The sequence below is a fragment of the Xenopus laevis genome, chromosome 6S (assembly GCF_017654675.1).
Source record: "Xenopus laevis strain J_2021 chromosome 6S, Xenopus_laevis_v10.1, whole genome shotgun sequence".
NCBI classification, from domain to species: Eukaryota; Metazoa; Chordata; class Amphibia; order Anura; family Pipidae; genus Xenopus; species Xenopus laevis.
In genome coordinates this window covers 6,361,200-6,378,870 of record NC_054382.1, presented here as the reverse complement: position 1 = coordinate 6,378,870, position 17,671 = coordinate 6,361,200, and the positions used below count along the sequence as shown (strand labels likewise).

The following is a 17,671-nucleotide window of genomic DNA, read 5'->3' as shown; positions in this document are numbered from 1 at the left end:
ATATATACTGTAGATACTAGTGATTAAGACCACTACCAGTTTTATGAGGTGGCAGGGAATGGAAATGTTCTCTGCAGAGAACAATAGATGGTGCCTACTGGAGAGGAATAGTAAAGAGGTGAATTTGTCCCATCTTGCTTCGCCGAAAAATTAAAAAATTTGACGCTGGTGCTAACGTCAGTGGGTGTCCGAATAAAGTTGACCCCAACGGTTTTGAGGCCAGTGACTTTTCCGTTGTACGTCCAAAACATTATGATGCCAGCAAATTTTTGCAGCCAATATTTCGTGGCAGTTTTGCGAATTTCTTCGCCGGAGGCAAAATGCGGAAATTCGCCGCCAATTTGTGCCTGCTGAATTTATTCATCCATCACTAGTGAGGAACAGAGTAATCCAGACTGGGCACAAAACCTGGGACACTTCATAATATATTTGTTGGGTTCTTGCCTAGCGTTTCAAAGCCAACACAAAACCAACCATATTTTAATCGCCCCACTAATGTAGTTTAAAGTGCAACATTTTAACCAATAACATGGAACATACATGTTATACCAGAATATTGGAGTGCTTGCCAACTAAGAACACCACCAACCATGGATGCTTGCCATGCTGGCCACCTTCAGCAGCAGTCTCACGTGGGGCAACTGTAATTCACCAGCCTCCTTCTTTTACTGCTTCCCCATTGCTCAGGTTGGTTGAACATCAGTAGCTTCTGGTTTTGGTAAGAAAAGAGTCATGGGCAACTCTTGGAGGCCCGTTTATTAAAGGTCAAATTATAGTGGTAATAGTGTTTTTTGAAAACCGAATTAAACTATATTTCTCTAGAACCATAAATGTTATAAAACTTAAAATATCCAATTCTAAAAAGCATGAAAAAATCCAGAAAAAAAAAAGAACTGAAAACCTCTACATTTTTGTGAACAGACATTTTCACAACCATTGACTCTAAAATCATGAACAAAGGAATAAAAGAAAACCAACTTCCATTGACTACTACATGACCTCAACAGTTTTTTTTCTTGCCATGCTTTTGTATCGGCGGATTTCATGAATTTTACACTTTATAAATTGCAAAAATTTCATGGATTAAGGTACCTTGAGAAACATACGATTGTCAGTGCTAAAAAGCCTGGATTGGAGAAACAAGCATTACACAAACGTTCATAAATAGTAAGTAAAGTGTTAGTAAGTAGGTTATATGTTTAAACTTCAAGTGCCCTATAAGTACTGTAAGAAATGGTCAACACTAGACACACCTGAATATTTTATGCTAAAGTAGAATTCAATGCTCTGTGGATCACGCACATTTAAAGGGATACTGTCATGGGAAAAAAAGATGATTTCAAAATGAATCAGTTAATAGAGCTGCTCCAGCAGAATTCTGCACTGAAATCCATTTCTCAAAAGAGCAAACAGATTTTTTTATATTCAATTTTGAAATCTGATATGGGGCTAGACATATTGTCAATTTCCCTGCTGCCCCAAGGCATGTGACTTGTGCTCTGTACTGCAAGTTGGAGTGATATCACCCCCCTCCCTTCCCCCCCCCAGCAGCCAAACAACCTAAAGTCAATCCTCACCAGGCTAGGAGAGAGTTTTGTTCTTCCTTAGTATCTGGGTATGTTTTCAAGGCTACTCTACCAACGGTGGAAGTATGAAGTTCTATATAGCAGTATATCAATCAGCAGGAGTCCCCAACCTTTTTTACTCATAAACCACATTCCAATGTAAAAAGAGTTGGGGAGCAACACAACCATGAAAAAAGTCCTGGGGGTGCCAAAATAAGGGCTTTGATTGGCTATTTGGTAGCCCCTATGTTGACTGGCAGCCTACAAGTGATTCTGTTTGGCAGTAAACATAGTTTTAATGAAACCGAAACTTGCCTCCAACAAGCCAAGAATTAAAAAAAAATCACCTGCTTTGAGGCCCCTGGGAGCAATATCCAAGGGGTTGGAGAGCAACATCCAAGGTGTTGCGAGCCACTAGTTGGGGATCACTGCCTTAGACAAACTCAATCAATTAATATAATTAAAGCATAAAAGAAAGGATAAACACCTCCATTATAACCGCTTGCCTGCCAGAGCAAAGGTTCTCCTCAGAGGCAGTGCATTGGAAGAAGCCCCACTCCTTTGGCGCTCAGAGGAACACAAAGATGACTAAATGCAGGTGCATATCATGCAACGAGTCAAATCAAAGATAAATACAGGAAACCCTTTGACACTGGATTATGCACATTTTAAAAAAGACTTGCAAAAAGATAACCCTATAGAAAACAAAAACTACCAATTTATTGAACCTTTTTGTATCCCATATCTATAAGTGGGTTCGGATGACCAGAACGGAAAAATCTATTTTTAGTATTAAAGAGCAGATGTTGCATTACACACATGGTGATTAGGACAGAGCCTGACATGCTGAAAACTAATTACTGATGTTAATGAGGATGTAACTGGAAAGATAATAGATATGTTCCATGCTATTGTTTTTAAAGGAAAATACACCCTATTCCAAAGTATAACTTTCTCCCATTTTATTTTTCCAGACATGTTGCATAAAGTTATGTATCTGCATATTCTTATATATTCATGTATTTGGGAGTTGCACAGTGATTGGTCTTAAGTGAATAACATCTTATCTGATTCAGAACAGTGGCAGGAGCTTGACTTAGTAAAGATATTTTTCTAAAACTATTATTATATATTGTCCTGTATATTATTTATGTTCACTAGGAGTTGTGATTTCCTCCAGGAGACCAATCATATCCTGGTAGGTTAAATGTATAATGAAATAACATGGGCCCACTAATTGGGTGGACTATGCAACCCGTGGCTCTTGGGCAACATGTTTCTCTCCAACCGCTTGGATGTTGCTCCCAGTGGCCTCAAAGCAGGAGCTTATTTTTGAATTCCAGGCTTGGAGGCAAGTTTTGGTTGTATAAAAACCAGGTGTCCTGCCAAACAGATCCTCCTGTAGGCTGCCAGTCCACATAGTGGCTACCAATAGTCATTAACGGGCCTTATTTTGTGCCACCCAGGAAATTTTTTCATGCTTGTGTTGCTCCCCAACTCTTTTTACTCACAGGAAAAGAAGGTTGGTGCCCCCCGAGTTAGACTTCTTCTTCTTATGCTCCATACCAGAAGTGCAACGAATTGTGTTGAATGTAACAAAAAGAGGAATACACTTCATTGTAGTGCCTAGTAAATGAGTCGAATTATCATTTTGTGTTTGAAACCCATAGCTGCTTAGAGTTTTAACAACCCAATGTTGCTATGATCAAGCCTCACTCCTCATTAGGAGGTGATTCTCAATGCCATAAGAGCACCAGGGTGCAAAGCTGCCCCCTAACTTCATGCATCACCTGGGGTTCCCCAGCTTGCTGAGTGCAGGCAGGTGGCCTCACCTAACTACTAACATAAGGGTAGCCAAGTAAAACATAATGCAAAAAGGTAGAGAAGAACCTCAATGGGGTTCCGGATAAGTATAGATGCTTCCATCTGTGTATATGACCTTATCCCTTATCACCTTGGGGAAGAAGGAGATTTTCCTTTTGTGTCCTTGGCTGTTATATCAGAATGTGAATTGCAAATGCAGCTCTCTAAACTGTACTAATAAGGTGACAACGCCTGCTTAGCACCCGCTTTTGCCTCGGATACGGCACGTCCTCACAATCCTGCTAATGAAGTTAGTCTCATGAACCATAACCACCGAGAATGTCACTAAGGACGTCTTCTGCCCCGGCACTGGAAATGTTATCTGTCTCTCTGTCTCGCTGGCTGAGAGTGTGCCGGAATGACAGCTAGGAAATAATGAGATTCTGCACTTGCACAGGGGCCGCCGCAAGATGACATTTTTTCCTTCATTTAAACAAAGTGAATCAAAATTTCTGTTGGGTGAAAAGAGACCCCCAATGGCAGGTTATTGCAGGGTTTCAATTCACTGGAAGCAGTGAGTTGCCTTTATATTCATGGGATGGGCAAAGATACTCTTTGATTACTATTTTGGGGTTTTTGTCATTCAAGTGTTTGATAATTATGAAGCCAGTATGATACAGTCATTGCTCTATGTAAGATAACCAGGGCCGGGCCAAGTCAAACGGGTGCCCTAGAAAACCCGGCTGGCCGAAATGCTTGAACGCAAACGTGTGCTGTAACAGAGGAGAGCAGTAGGGTTGACAGAGAGGAGCGAGGAGCAGCAACGAGGAGCAAACTGGGATTAGGGGTTGGCAGAAGACCCCTGTCCAGCGGCCCCTGATCATTGAGCACTAGGCAGGTGCCTCTTCTATCTACCCCTTGTTCCAGCCCTGAAGATAACTGATTCTCATTGGTGCATTCTCTTCCATTTATCAAGGATAAAGTAAACCTTTAAAATACGTGAATATAAAATTGATGAGGGGGCTATTCTAAGCACTTTTGCAAAGTACATTCATTATTTATTTATTTTTTGTTCCAAGATATTAAAGGATACATGTACTGTTACTATGAATGAATTTTGTTACAACAGCGCCACCTGCTGGTCATTTTCCCACCAGTCTGACCACCAAGTAGTAGGGATGCAGCGAATCCACTATTTTGGATTCAGCCGAACCACGAATCCTTTGCGAAAGATTCGGGTGAATATAGGAACCGAATCTGAATCCTTATTTGCATATGCAAATTAGGGGTAGGAAGGGGACTTTTTTAAATTATTTGTTTTGTGACAAAAAGTCACGTGATTTCCCTCCCCACCCCTAATTTGCATATGCAAGTTCGGATTCGGTACAGCCAGGCAGAAGGATTCGGCCGAATCTGAATCCTGCTGAAAAAGGTCGAATCCTGGCCGAATCCCGAATTGAATCCTGGATTCGGTGCATCTCCACCAAGTAGTCAAGGAAGAAGTTGTCAGGAGAAAGAAAGAGGCTGCTCTGATGTTCTTCTGCTTAGGAAAAATATTAGAAACCTTTCTCACATCTCTCCTAAGCAGAAGAACATCAGAGCAGCCTCTTTCTTTCTCCTGACAACTTCTTCCTTGACTACTTGCTGGTCAGACTGGTGGGAAAATGACCAGCAGGTGGCGCTGTTGTAACACAATTCATTCATATTAACAGCACATGTATCCTTTAATATCTTGGAATTAAAAATAAATAAATAATGAATGTACATTGCAAAAGTGCTAATAATAGCCCCCTCATCAATTTTACATTCACTTATTTGAAAGATTTAATTTACTTTACTTTAATTGGATCAAGAAATAGGGGGCACAGCGGGAGAGTTCTAATGTCTTCACAATTAATTCTACTTCATGTTTGTCTGATAGAACAATAGGAATCATGTAAATCTTTCCCTTTTCAGCCACACATTTAGGATGGTGGTTTTTGCATCGCCATTCTGAACACGGTTGGCAGTGAGTAGGGAGAATGAATAATACATAGGGATGCAGCACAGGTCAAAAGTCGCACCTTTAGCGCACAGCGTCAATGCACACAGCACCTGCACTGTCAATATGTTTAGCGCTATTATTCAACGTCTTTCATGAACACTTATCACTCAACAAGCTTTCCAAAGAAAAGAAAAATATAATAGTCTGTGGTTCAATCCCGCTGTCGTTTCCCCAATGCTGCACCTCTTGTCTTGCTGTCATTTATCTGCTATTCCGAGGAACTCACATTTTTTTTTTCTTTTGTTACAGAGGCCTGCACTGAAATCTCAAGCCTTTGTTGAAGGGACAATTCTGCTCTCAGAGGATAAGCGGAGAGTTTATTTCAAGATATACGGTATATATGTTTAAAGGCCTCTATTGGAAATGGCAATCACAATCAGAATCTTTTTGCTTCTGGGTTTCATGGCTTCTCAGGTGAGTAGGACATTTAACTTCTAAATATTAAAAGTATTTTTTAACATGGTTGTTATGACTGAACTTTGTTGACAAATCTTTTTGAAATGCATTATCCCACTGTTACTATAGGTACCATCTCTCCCTACTATACCTGTTATACCACAGTCACACTCCCTTCCCAGAGACTATTATCCACTGTTACTATAGACACCATCTCTCCCTACTATACCTGCTATCCCACAGTCACACTCCCTTCCCAGAGACTATTATCCCACTGTTACTATAGACACCATCTCTCCCTACTATACCTGCTATCCCACAGTCACACTCCCTTCCCAGAGACTATTATCCACTGTTACTATAGGCACCATCTCTCCCTACTATACCTGCTATCCCACAGTCACACTCCCTTCCCAGAGACTATTATCCACTGTTACTATAGGCACCATCTCTCCCTACTATACCTGCTATCCCACAGTCACACTCCCTTCCCAGAGACTATTATCCACTGTTACTATAGACACCATGTCTCCCTACTATACCTGCTATCCCACAGTCACACTCCCTTCCCAGAGACTATTATCCACTGTTACTATAGACACCATCTCTCCCTACTATACCTGCTATCCCACAGTCACACTCCCTTCCCAGAGACTATTATCCGACTGTTACTATAGGCACCATCTCTCCCTACTATACCTGCTATCCCACAGTCACACTCCCTTCCCAGAGACTATTATCCACTGTTACTATAGACATATCTCTCCCTACTATACCTGCTATCCCACAGTCACACTCCCTTCCCAGAGACTATTATTCCACTGTTACTATAGGCACCATCTCTCCCTACTATACCTGCTATCCCACAGTCACACTCCCTTCCCAGAGACTATTATCCACTGTTACTATAGACACCATCTCTCCCTACTATACCTGCTATCCCACAGTCACACTCCCTTCCCAGAGACTATTATCCACTGTTACTATAGACACCATCTCTCCCTACTATACCTGCTATCCCACAGTCACACTCCCTTCCCAGAGACTATTATCCACTGTTACTATAGACACCATCTCTCCCTACTATACCTGCTATCCCACAGTCACACTCCCTTCCCAGAGACTATTATCCACTGTTACTATAGACACCATCTCTCCCTACTATACCTGCTATCCCACAGTCACACTTCCCAGAGACTATTATCCACTGTTACTATAGGCACCATCTCTCCCTACTATACCTGCTATCCCACAGTCACACTTCCCAGAGACTATTATCCACTGTTACTATAGGCACCATCTCTCCCTACTATACCTGCTATCCCACAGTCACACTCCCTTCCCAGAGACTATTATCCACTGTTACTATAGGCACCATCTCTCCCTACTATACCTGCTATCCCACAGTTACACTCCCTTCCCAGAGACTATTATCCACTGTTACTATAGGCACCGTCTCTCCCTACTATACCTGCTATCCCACAGTCACACTCCCTTCCCAGAGACTATTATCCACTGTTACTATAGGCACCATCTCTCCCTACTATACCTGCTATCCCACAGTCACACTCCCTTCCCAGAGACTATTATCCCACTGTTACTATAGGCACCATCTCTCCCTACTATACCTGCTATCCCACAGTCACACTCCCTTCCCAGAGACTATTATCCCACTGTTACTATAGGCACCATCTCTCCCTACTATACCTGCTATCCCACAGTCACACTCCCTTCCCAGAGACTATTATCCACTGTTACTATAGACACCATCTCTCCCTACTATACCTGCTATCCCACAGTAACAGCATACTACATACATGCTATCATGTTTTTTATGGAGAAGAGCAGTGCTCCTGGACAAGCTTGGGGGTATAAAAACATTAGTTTGACTTTTTCTTTAGCTTTCAGTCTGTTGTTTCTTGCTGTTCTCTAAATAAAACCCATTGTTGTTGAGTCCTGCTATTAGTCTGTGAGCCGGTAAAATGAAAGTACAATAATGCTTTTAAACATTAACCTAAGTCAGCTTTACGCTCCATAGGAATATTCTGTGAAGTAGATTTCTTTCACATTATAAAAGACTCTAAAAAGAAAACAATAAAATTCATGAGTCACAAAATTGGCTCTGTGATAGAAGCGCATATTAAACTTTACTGCAGTGCAGGTGAATTTAAGAGCCTACAATTATTTCCTTCAAAAATGAGCCTTAGTTTATCTATCTATTTTGGAAAGACAAGGCTGTGTTAGGGGGCCAGAATGGTATTTCAAGTCAAGATTCATGTAGTATGTAGTGTAGATTTATAGCAATATTTATTTTTACTGGTTATTTATCAGAGAGCTACTGTATGTAAATGGAAGGTGCAGAAACAATTTCCTGCCATAGAAAGTGGTTTGTTTAGGGCAAGTTCTATTACAACTAGCTTTCTCCTGGTTTTTGTAATTCATATCAACCAATCAGGTGTTAATGTTCATCACTGAGACAATATGACTTTGATGAATTGGTATAAGTTGCCACTATTTCTATATGGTTACATATTTGTTAAGGGGATCCTGTCATATGAAAACATGTTTTTTTCAAAACGCATCAGTTAATAGTGCTGCTCCAGCAGAATTCTGCACTGAAATCCATTTCTCAAAAGAGCAAACAGATTTTTTTATATTCAATTTTGAAATCTGACATGGGGCTAGACATTTTGTCAATTTCCCAGCTGCCCCTGGTCATGTGACTTGTGCCTGCACTTTAGGAGAGAAATGCTTTCTGGCAGGCTGCTGTTTTTCCTTCTCAATGTAACTGAATGTGTCTCAGTGGGACATGGGTTTTTACTATTGAGTGTTGTTCTTAGATCTACCAGGCAGCTGTTATCTTGTGTTAGGGAGCTGCTATCTGGTTACCTTCCCATTGTTCTGTTGTTTGGCTGTTGGGGGGGGAAGGGGTGATATCACTCCAACTTGCAGTACAGCAGTAAAGACTGATTGAATTTTATCAGAGCACAAATCACATGACTTGGGGCAGCTGGGAAATTGACAATATGTCTAGCCCCGTGTCAGATTTCAGAATTAAATATAAAAAAATCTGTTTGCTCTTTTGAGAAATGGATTTCAGTGCAGAATTCTGCTGGAGCAGCACTATTAATTGATTAATTTTGAAAAAAAAAAAATTCCCATGACAGTATCCCTTTAAGAATTAAAACTTAAAATGCAGAATAATTCTTTAAAGACTATTATTTTTGCCCCATGGATCAAATTGACAATGTTGTGAATTTTGTGTATGTTCTCCAGCTTTAATATAGGATATCTGATTCAAACCAGCACTTTTCAATTAAAAATGTAGTTAATGGGATTCATACATTTATAAAAATGATGCTCATGAATATTCAGAATGAGTTGGGAGTTGAGGCGCAGCAGGGCTGGAAATAGGGGTAGGCAGAAGAGGTGTGTGTCTGGGGTGCAAGCCAGGGGGTGCCGGACACATTCCTCCTCTCTAGGGAGAAGGAATTCAGGGGAGAAAGTCTCAAGATCACCAGTTTCTGATTTTGCCCTTATTGGGATTTCTCATTGTCGGACTGGCCCACTGGGATTTCAGGAGAAGTCCCAGTGGGCCTAGATTTCAGTGGCCCCTCATGCTGCTAAACATTTGGTCTATTTCATTCCCTATTTCTATTAGAACAACGATTCAAAATAAATAGAATAATAGTAGGGATGCACCGAATCCACTATTTTGGATTCGGCCGAACCCCCGAAGCCTTTGTGAAAGATTCGGCCGAATACCGAATCGAATCCGAACCCTAATTTGCATATGCAAATTAGGGGTGGGAAGGGAAAAATTTTTTTACTTCGTTGTTTTGTGATGAAAAGTCACTCAATTTCCCTCCCCACCCCTAATTTGCATATGCAAATTAGGATTCGGATTCGGTTCAGCCAGGCAAAAGGATTCGGCCGAATCCTGCTGAAGAAGGCCGAATCTCGAACCAAATCCTGAATTCGGTGCATCCCTAAATAATAGATTAGAGTATGTAAAGAAAATAGACTAGAAGAATCAAGGTTGAGTGAGTAGTGATATGCGAATAAATACGGCAGGCGCAAATTCGCAGCAAATTTGCACGTTTTGCTACCGGCGAATAATCGCAAAACTGCAAAAAAAAATTAGTCAGGAGCGTAAATAAAATTTGGGTGTGCGTCAGAAAAAAAAAAGTGGCACCTAACAATTGTTGTGCGTCAAAATTATTCGGACGCCCATTGACTTTAATGAATTTGGACAAAATAGGCGCATGTATAAAAATTGTCACGGGCTTTGAAATTGATGCTTGTCAAAATAATTTTGACACCCATTGACTTCAATGCGTTTTGCAAATTTTTCGCTGTTTCACAAATTTCGCAGGAAATACGCACATTTTTTGGCGAAATGGGACAAATTCAGAGTGAGGTCTAAGGTTCTTTGGTGGGCCACTGGTGTCCCAGTCTGACACTAATTACAGGGTTTTCTGATCAGCACATGTAGAGCCAGGGCTTACTTAATATAATATTGTTTTGTAGATTATCCCTCTAATTTAGCGTATTGAGGTGTCCACTGTGTGCCAACATTGTCATCTGAACAAAGTCAATGTTCCCTCACAGACCTTTATGATATTCGTGAGTATATTTTATAGAATCTGACCTGAAATTGATATATTCTTTTACAATTCAGTATAAGGAATAACAGTTTCAGCAAAATTAGGCAAGTTTTGGCAAGTTCTTCTCTAGGGAATCACCAGGTAGAAGGTGTTGCTTTAGAAAGATGGATCCTTTTCTTGGTGTTGGTGACCGTGTTCTACTGACGTCACTAATATCTACTGCTGCTTCCTTCTGTGTTTATGTCATTTGGGATCGGTGCTTGCATGGTCATCAAGGCATCATAGGTTGAATCATAGTTTAGATGTGCAGCAAAGAGCATTATCAATAAAATATGGAAGCCTGAGGCAATGTAGCTAGAACATAAAGATGAGTTTTGCAAAACAGTACGCTGATACAACTGGGTTTGAGATCCTAGTTTTGCTAAGTAGAACTAGCAGTGTGTGAATAGAAGCAGAACTGGAAGGAAACTAGATAAATGTTTAGCAAAGACCCCATATTTTTTTTAAAGAAAGGAAATAGAGAATGGCTGTCACGTCACCCATTCCCCATGAAGAGCTTTTAGCTCCAGCATCGCTGTTAGAAGACAATGTCTCGCTGATTGCTGGCATCCTGATCTAACGGAAGCTTCATCACATGCACAGAAATGAAAAGATTATCATAACCATTCATGAATCGATCCAGATTAACACAATGGCAATGGGAAGTATTTGATTACACTTGGCATGATATTAAAAAAGAGTGCCGTGGTATAACAAGAGAGAGAGGAGGGAAGTATGCCCAGAAACAGTAACCCTTAGCAACCAATTGGCAAGAAGCATTTACCGGTCACCTGTTTTACAGTCAATATCCTTTTGGTTGTTTTGTGTTACTGCCCCTGAGCTTATTACATATTGGGGTGGGCAATTGGGACTGGCAGTTTGGTCAAAATAACAGAAGATGAAGTCAAGACCTAAAGACCTCCTAATGTACCCCAGTGCCAAGCCTCCTTTAAGATAAGCTGGGGGCAGGGCCATCATTAGATTGGGACATGTTAAAGTACTGGCAAGGGCCAAGTTAAGTGGATCAAGGGCATGGTCGGGAAGGCATATGGTGCACAACAATTGGATAACCATGACTACAGGTTTGGGACATAATGCTCTGGAATACAAATGCAATGAGGACCACTGCCAAAAGGGGCATACGTCTGCCCTCTGGCTCCATTATTCTCAAGCTGACCAGCCACAGCCTTCATCTTTAGCTGATTGCTGTATGAAAATCACCTTTCAAAAGCCAACATGGAATGTGGCCCAAGATTCCAGATGGGCATAATTTATTGAAGGTATAGACCATGACTTTAATAACTATAACCCTCATGCCTTGTGCAGAAATACCAATGACAAGGACAGTGAAAGTCCAATTTACTAGGGATGCCAACATTTTTTATTTTTGGCAGAGATGGAAGTCTGACAACTCACCACTCAAAAGAGTCATCCTAGGACATCAGTTGGTATCATTTCTTCAACATTAGGCACCTCCATGGTTTAGGACCTTTATGATAAGAACCTTTTAGAACCTCTTTACTCATTACTCTGGAACTGCTTTCACAAAAAATGATCCAAGCCTAACGTTTTTAGTACAGGTATGGGATCCTTTTTCCAGAAATTTGTAATCCAGAAAGCTCCAAATTACGGAAAGGCTGACTCCCGTAGACTCCATTATAATCAAATAATCCAGATTTTTAAAACTGATTTCCCTTTTCTGTGTAATAATAAAACAGAACTTGTACTTGATCCCAACTAAAATATAATTAATCCTTATTGGAAGCAGAACCTGCCTATTATACATACAAGACATCAAACCAATAAGAGTAGTTAGGGAACCCTGAAATGTACTGATTGGGAGTTGGACAGTTTCCACCCACAAAATCCTGGTACTGGACTACCCCAGTTATAATACTTCTTGTACAGGTATGGCATCCATTATCCGGAAACCCGTTATCCAGAAAGCTCTGAATGATTTCATTTTATCCAACTAATCCAATTTTTTAACAATTATTTTCATTTTTCTCTGTAATAATAAAACAGTAACTTGTACTTGATCCCAACTAAGATATAATTAATCCTTATTGGAAGCAACACCAGCCTATTGGGTTAATTTAATGTTTACATGATTTTCTAGTAGACATAAGGTATGAAGATCCAAATTATAGAAAGATCCATTATCCTGACAACCCCAGGTCCCGAGCATTCTGGATAACAGGTCCCATACCTGTACAGCCAAAAAGTAACAAAAGAGACAGAGAATGAACAGGAGTGACAATTTTCAATATGAAATAGGAACTGTATGGGATTAAACTGTATTTTTTGCTACATGCTATGAAACTCACTTCTGGGACTCTAATATTACAAGAGACATGAGAGTTTAGAAGTGAACCAGCTGTCAAACTGTGAAATTTAGAAGAGTTACCTAGGGGTAAATTTATCAAAGAGTGAAGTTCCGCCACTAGAGTGAAATTCTGCCACTCTCCATTCATTTCTATGGGGTTTTGAAAGGCGTATTTATCAATGGGTGAAAGTGAAAGTTCACCCTTTGATAAATACGCCTATAAAAATCCCATAGAAATGAATGGAGAGTGGTGGAATTTCACTCTAGTGGCGGAACTTCACTATTAACTTCACTCTTTGATAAATATACCCCCTAGTCTGCTAAATGTCATGCTGAAGAACAATCTTAAATCTTGTTTTGCTTTAGGACTAAGTGGCCTCCAGACGTGCAGGGGCAAAACAATATACATATTATTTACTTTATTTCCAATACTTCACACTGCATGCCTTAAACACAGGAAGAAGAATGGAGTATGTTGAGTGCCAGTATACATGTTGACTATTTATATATTTATTGATCTATCTTGATTGCATGTTGATTTCTATATCCATTAAACATTTTCCCTTCTCCATTCTCCAGTTCACTCAAGAACTGACCTGTCAATTACTTGATAACCATACTCGGTTTGTTTGCTAATGAGGCAATAATATCTGTCAATATTGAGATCCAATTCTTCTCTTTCCATTCCCGCCATCCTCAGTCTTCACAAACATGGGCACCTAACCTGCTGCTTTGGTTTGTGGTTCTGTTTATCACTAAATACTTTATAGGAAAGGGACAAGAAATGAAAAGATTGGAACATTTTAAGTACAGTATGTGGAACATTGTCAAGCCATGACTTGTTCTCCTTGGAATAAGGAACATTTTTGATGGAATGTTATCACCATTTACAAATATATGCAGGTCAATGCAAGTAGGTCTCTCAATGGGATCTCTTGGCATTTCATGAGGACTAGAGACCATCCCTTGAGATTCCCGGAAAGGTAATTTCATCCTTAGCAGTTGGAAAGTTCTTACTGTCAGAGTAAGAAAATTAAGGAATTGACTAGCAGGGGAGACTAAGTTAAATACCGTACTGTTAATAGATTCTGAAGCACTTTAGCAGAAGGGGAAAATCCAGAGCTACAGAAATTAGAAATGAGGCAGATAGAATGTATGTAACATTTTTTTATTTCGCTGTTTATTTTTGCATTCCAGTTGTGATCATATTGCTGAAGGAAATGTCTCGTGTCCTTGGGGCAGCAAATTGGAGTAGAAGAAATGAGAAGGTTAAGCAATTAAAACCCAGAATATGTCTGAATATTAATGACAACAATGTTGGTGGAGAACATCAAAATGCTGATTTTCCCAAGCAGAAATAACGCCAATAGATGGAGAAAATTAGATAGATGGGGGGGAAATTTGTCGGCATCAAAAAATTTTGGACGCGAATCAGAAAAATCACTTGCGTCACTTGCGTTGTGTGTCAACATTATCCGGACGCCTCTTGACTTTAACGCTGGTGCAGAAAAATCCACAAATTTTTCGGTGAAGCTAAACGGGACAAATTCGCCCATCATTAATGGGTACCACATTGACAATGTTAAGCAGCTCAATGGATTCCCACCATTAAAGCAGTAAAGAGCAACCAGTATAAGTCCATTACAAGTGGCAGCTCTGTATTCATACTCAATGGCAGTCAGCAAGGACAGGAATTCTGGATGCAAGTGCTCTTTAAATGAGCATGAAGAAGTGTGATTTTGTCTTCTTAAAGGTGGCCATAGACGTAACAATTACAATCTTTCTTGAAAAAGTTCTTTCTAAGAAAGATAGTTTGTTTCAATACACATGTGTAGAGCTGAATCGTCAGATATATATATAGTACATATAGAAACAATAGAATTCTAACTGTATCTGATGATTCAGCACTAACAATGGCCGATGTTTGGTTCCCTTCAAAGGCACCCGATCAAAATTTTCCGTCCAGCCCGATCGACGAGCCGACCGATATTGAAGTCTTCTGTCGATATCGGTCGGTTCTTTTCCCACCATACACGCACCGAATATCATAGGAAAATATGTTTTATATGATATTATCTGTGCGTCTGTGGCTACCTTTAGTGTTCTTGCACTTGTGAAGATTCTCATTCACCCAGGTCATGGTAGAAATAAGTCAAATCAACTAGACTTGGTGTGTTTTTCTTGAAGACGTTTCACCAGTCATCCAACTGGATTTCTCAAGTCAGAATAACTTGTGCATAGGATGAGATAGATGGATAGAGGGATGGATATTTTCTTTATATTTGCACACATTTTCAGTCCAGTAAATTTGAAAAACAATACTAATTTTTTTTGATTAAATGTTTTTGAAAGATGTCAGAATGGGTTTATATATAAAATCATTACAAACATGGAACAATTGCCTGATCCACATATGAGAAGTGCACGACATATGACAGGCTCGCGTTATAGTTGTCCCCCATGCCGTCTTGCTGTGCTCTTCCGTGTTCTTTACACAGAACCATATAAAAACGTGAAAAATTAAGGGAAAAAAACACATTTTGCTGGATTCTCTTTGGTTTTTCATTTTATGCTGTTTTTTATCAGGGAGTCACCAACCCAATTCTGTATCTAATCACTGCAAAATGGAATTTAATTTAGAAGACACGAAACAGAGGCTTCTCAGGCTGATTTAATTTACCCTAATGCAATTTTACTATATAACTCATTGGACCTTAAAACGAATTTCTAACTCTGGCTCTGCCTTAATAACGAGATCTCTAAAGGAAAAGTCAGAAGAGATGAGATACCCCCAAGTCTCACCATGATGAACCTTTTTTTAAAGGTATTTATGTGGCACCTTTGGTTGAAGTTTATACTGCCAGTGTAGCATAGTTTAGTCACAGTACTAGGCATAATAGATTGTAAGCTCAACTGGGGCTGGGAGTGATGATGCACAATCTATAGGGCTGCAGAACATGCCAGAGATATTCCAGAAACATCACGAGGATAAAATGAGTTAGCCTTCGTATATAATGTGTTGCTTAATTATATCTAAATGCCGGATATTTTTAGGCAACTTATGGTGATCGTTTCAATGCAGGAATCTAAATTAAATCATGAGCTTAAATTGGACACACAGACCATCACGTGTGCCCTTTAATGTTCATCTTCTTGTTATGTACATTTTGTATGTTCCTTTAGAGAGTGATGTCTCGTCATCCTTAATTACGCTACTAATAAGCATGAATGTTGTCTAATTAATGTGAAAGGGTCTATGTATGGACATTGGATGATATGTGCGTTTTTGAAAAAGGGCTAATTACAGACACTCAGGCTGTGGAACTGTTCCTTGTTAGAGACAGAGCAGAACCTAAACCATCTGTTCAACCGGGCCTTTGCTAGCATGTTAATTAACAGCATATATAATTGTTGCTAAAGCAAATGAGGAGCTTTTGTTGTCATTTCTAAACCCATTTCTTTATGCCTCCATCCAGCTGAGAAATATATGTTAGTCGGTACTTTAGTAGAGTCCAATAGGGTTGTGACCAGCCTAGTATTTTTGAGGCCTAGTAGTTGATGGTAAATGACAGGAATAGGCCATATTCCATGTTGGCTTTTGAAAGGTGATTGTTATTGTAAGAGCATTAGTCTCCATGTAGCCAGGTTTCCATCAATTGTGCCCTTGATCCACCCAACTGGGCTGTTGCCAAGGCTGCAGCATGTCCCAATGTAATGATGGCCCTGCTTCCAACCTAGCTTGAAGGAGGGGTATGCAGTTTGGCACTGGGGTACATTAAGAGGTCTTTAGGTCTTCAAGTCATCTTCTGTTCTTTTGACCAAACTGCCAGTCCCACCTGTCTACCCCATCAGTCTGCCCTTCCAGCCCATTGCTTTAGGGGATGGAAGTTTAGGCTCCACCAGAAAGTGAACTCTGAGTGTCAGAGACTACACCTAGGGTATATTGATCATGTAAAAAGTAGAGTAAAACATTACTGGTGATGTTACTCATAGCAACCAATCAGATCTTTCATTTGTTTTCCAACTGTTTAAATCTAATTGCTGATTGGTTGCTCTGGGCAACATCACCGGTAATGCTTCACTCCACTTTTTACACAGCATGATAAATAGGCCCCCTATTGTGTCAAATATATACCGATGTTTCCCAGATGCAGTAACCCATAGCAACCAATAAGATGGCTGTTTTTAAACAGTAAAGGCGACCTGCTGATTGATTTCTATAGGTGACTAGACATGTAGCAAACTTTACACCTTTTATAATATATTCCCCTGGAAATTAGAAATATGTAAGGTACTGGTTTTGCCATGTTTTAGTTGGGTATTTTGCTATGGCAATTGACAATTCATAGACAAAATCATAAATAAATAAGCAAATAACCCTTTACAAAAATAATGAAAAGCGTTTGTCCGTTTTTTTTATTTTTATTTCAAATTCAAAATGTCTTACATTTGGAAATGTCCGATTTCAAATTCTAATCAAGTAAATAAATGACCACATGAAAAGTGACTTTAATCAGTTCGGTTGATCTGTAGTAAATGACTGCAGCCATCATAATGTCACATGTAGCATCAGCTGCCCATTGTACATATTCGTTGTTGTAATTATGCCCAAATTGTAGACTTGAAATACAAATCAACTACTTAACTGAAGGTCAATTCATATTTTAATATACAATTTACTATTTAAATCATTACTTCGGCTCCCGGCACATATTTGGAGGCTAATTTATTAGACGGCAGGTGTTTAATCTGCTGAATATTTGATGTGTATTATGCTCCACTTAATTATAAACCAATATTATGTACAGTTCAGGCGTCTTTAGCTCCCATTTAGCTACATTGTGCAATATGTGCGCCGGCACTCGCCATATTTGCATCAATCCCTGATTGC

At 39.8% G+C, this 17,671-nt stretch overlaps 1 protein-coding gene across 4 annotated transcripts in view; it reads left to right on the top strand.

Annotated features, from left to right (window-relative positions):
- adcyap1r1.S (adenylate cyclase activating polypeptide 1 (pituitary) receptor type I S homeolog) overlaps window positions 1-17,671 on the top strand; it is a 121,598-nt gene that overhangs the window by 33,806 nt on the left and 70,121 nt on the right. For all 4 annotated transcript variants that reach the window (XM_041567061.1, XM_041567062.1, XM_041567063.1 and 1 more), the window contains 1 exon segment: window positions 5,662-5,826. In XM_041567061.1, the coding sequence (XP_041422995.1) occupies window positions 5,776-5,826 (51 nt within the window). In that variant the 5' untranslated portion in view covers window positions 5,662-5,775.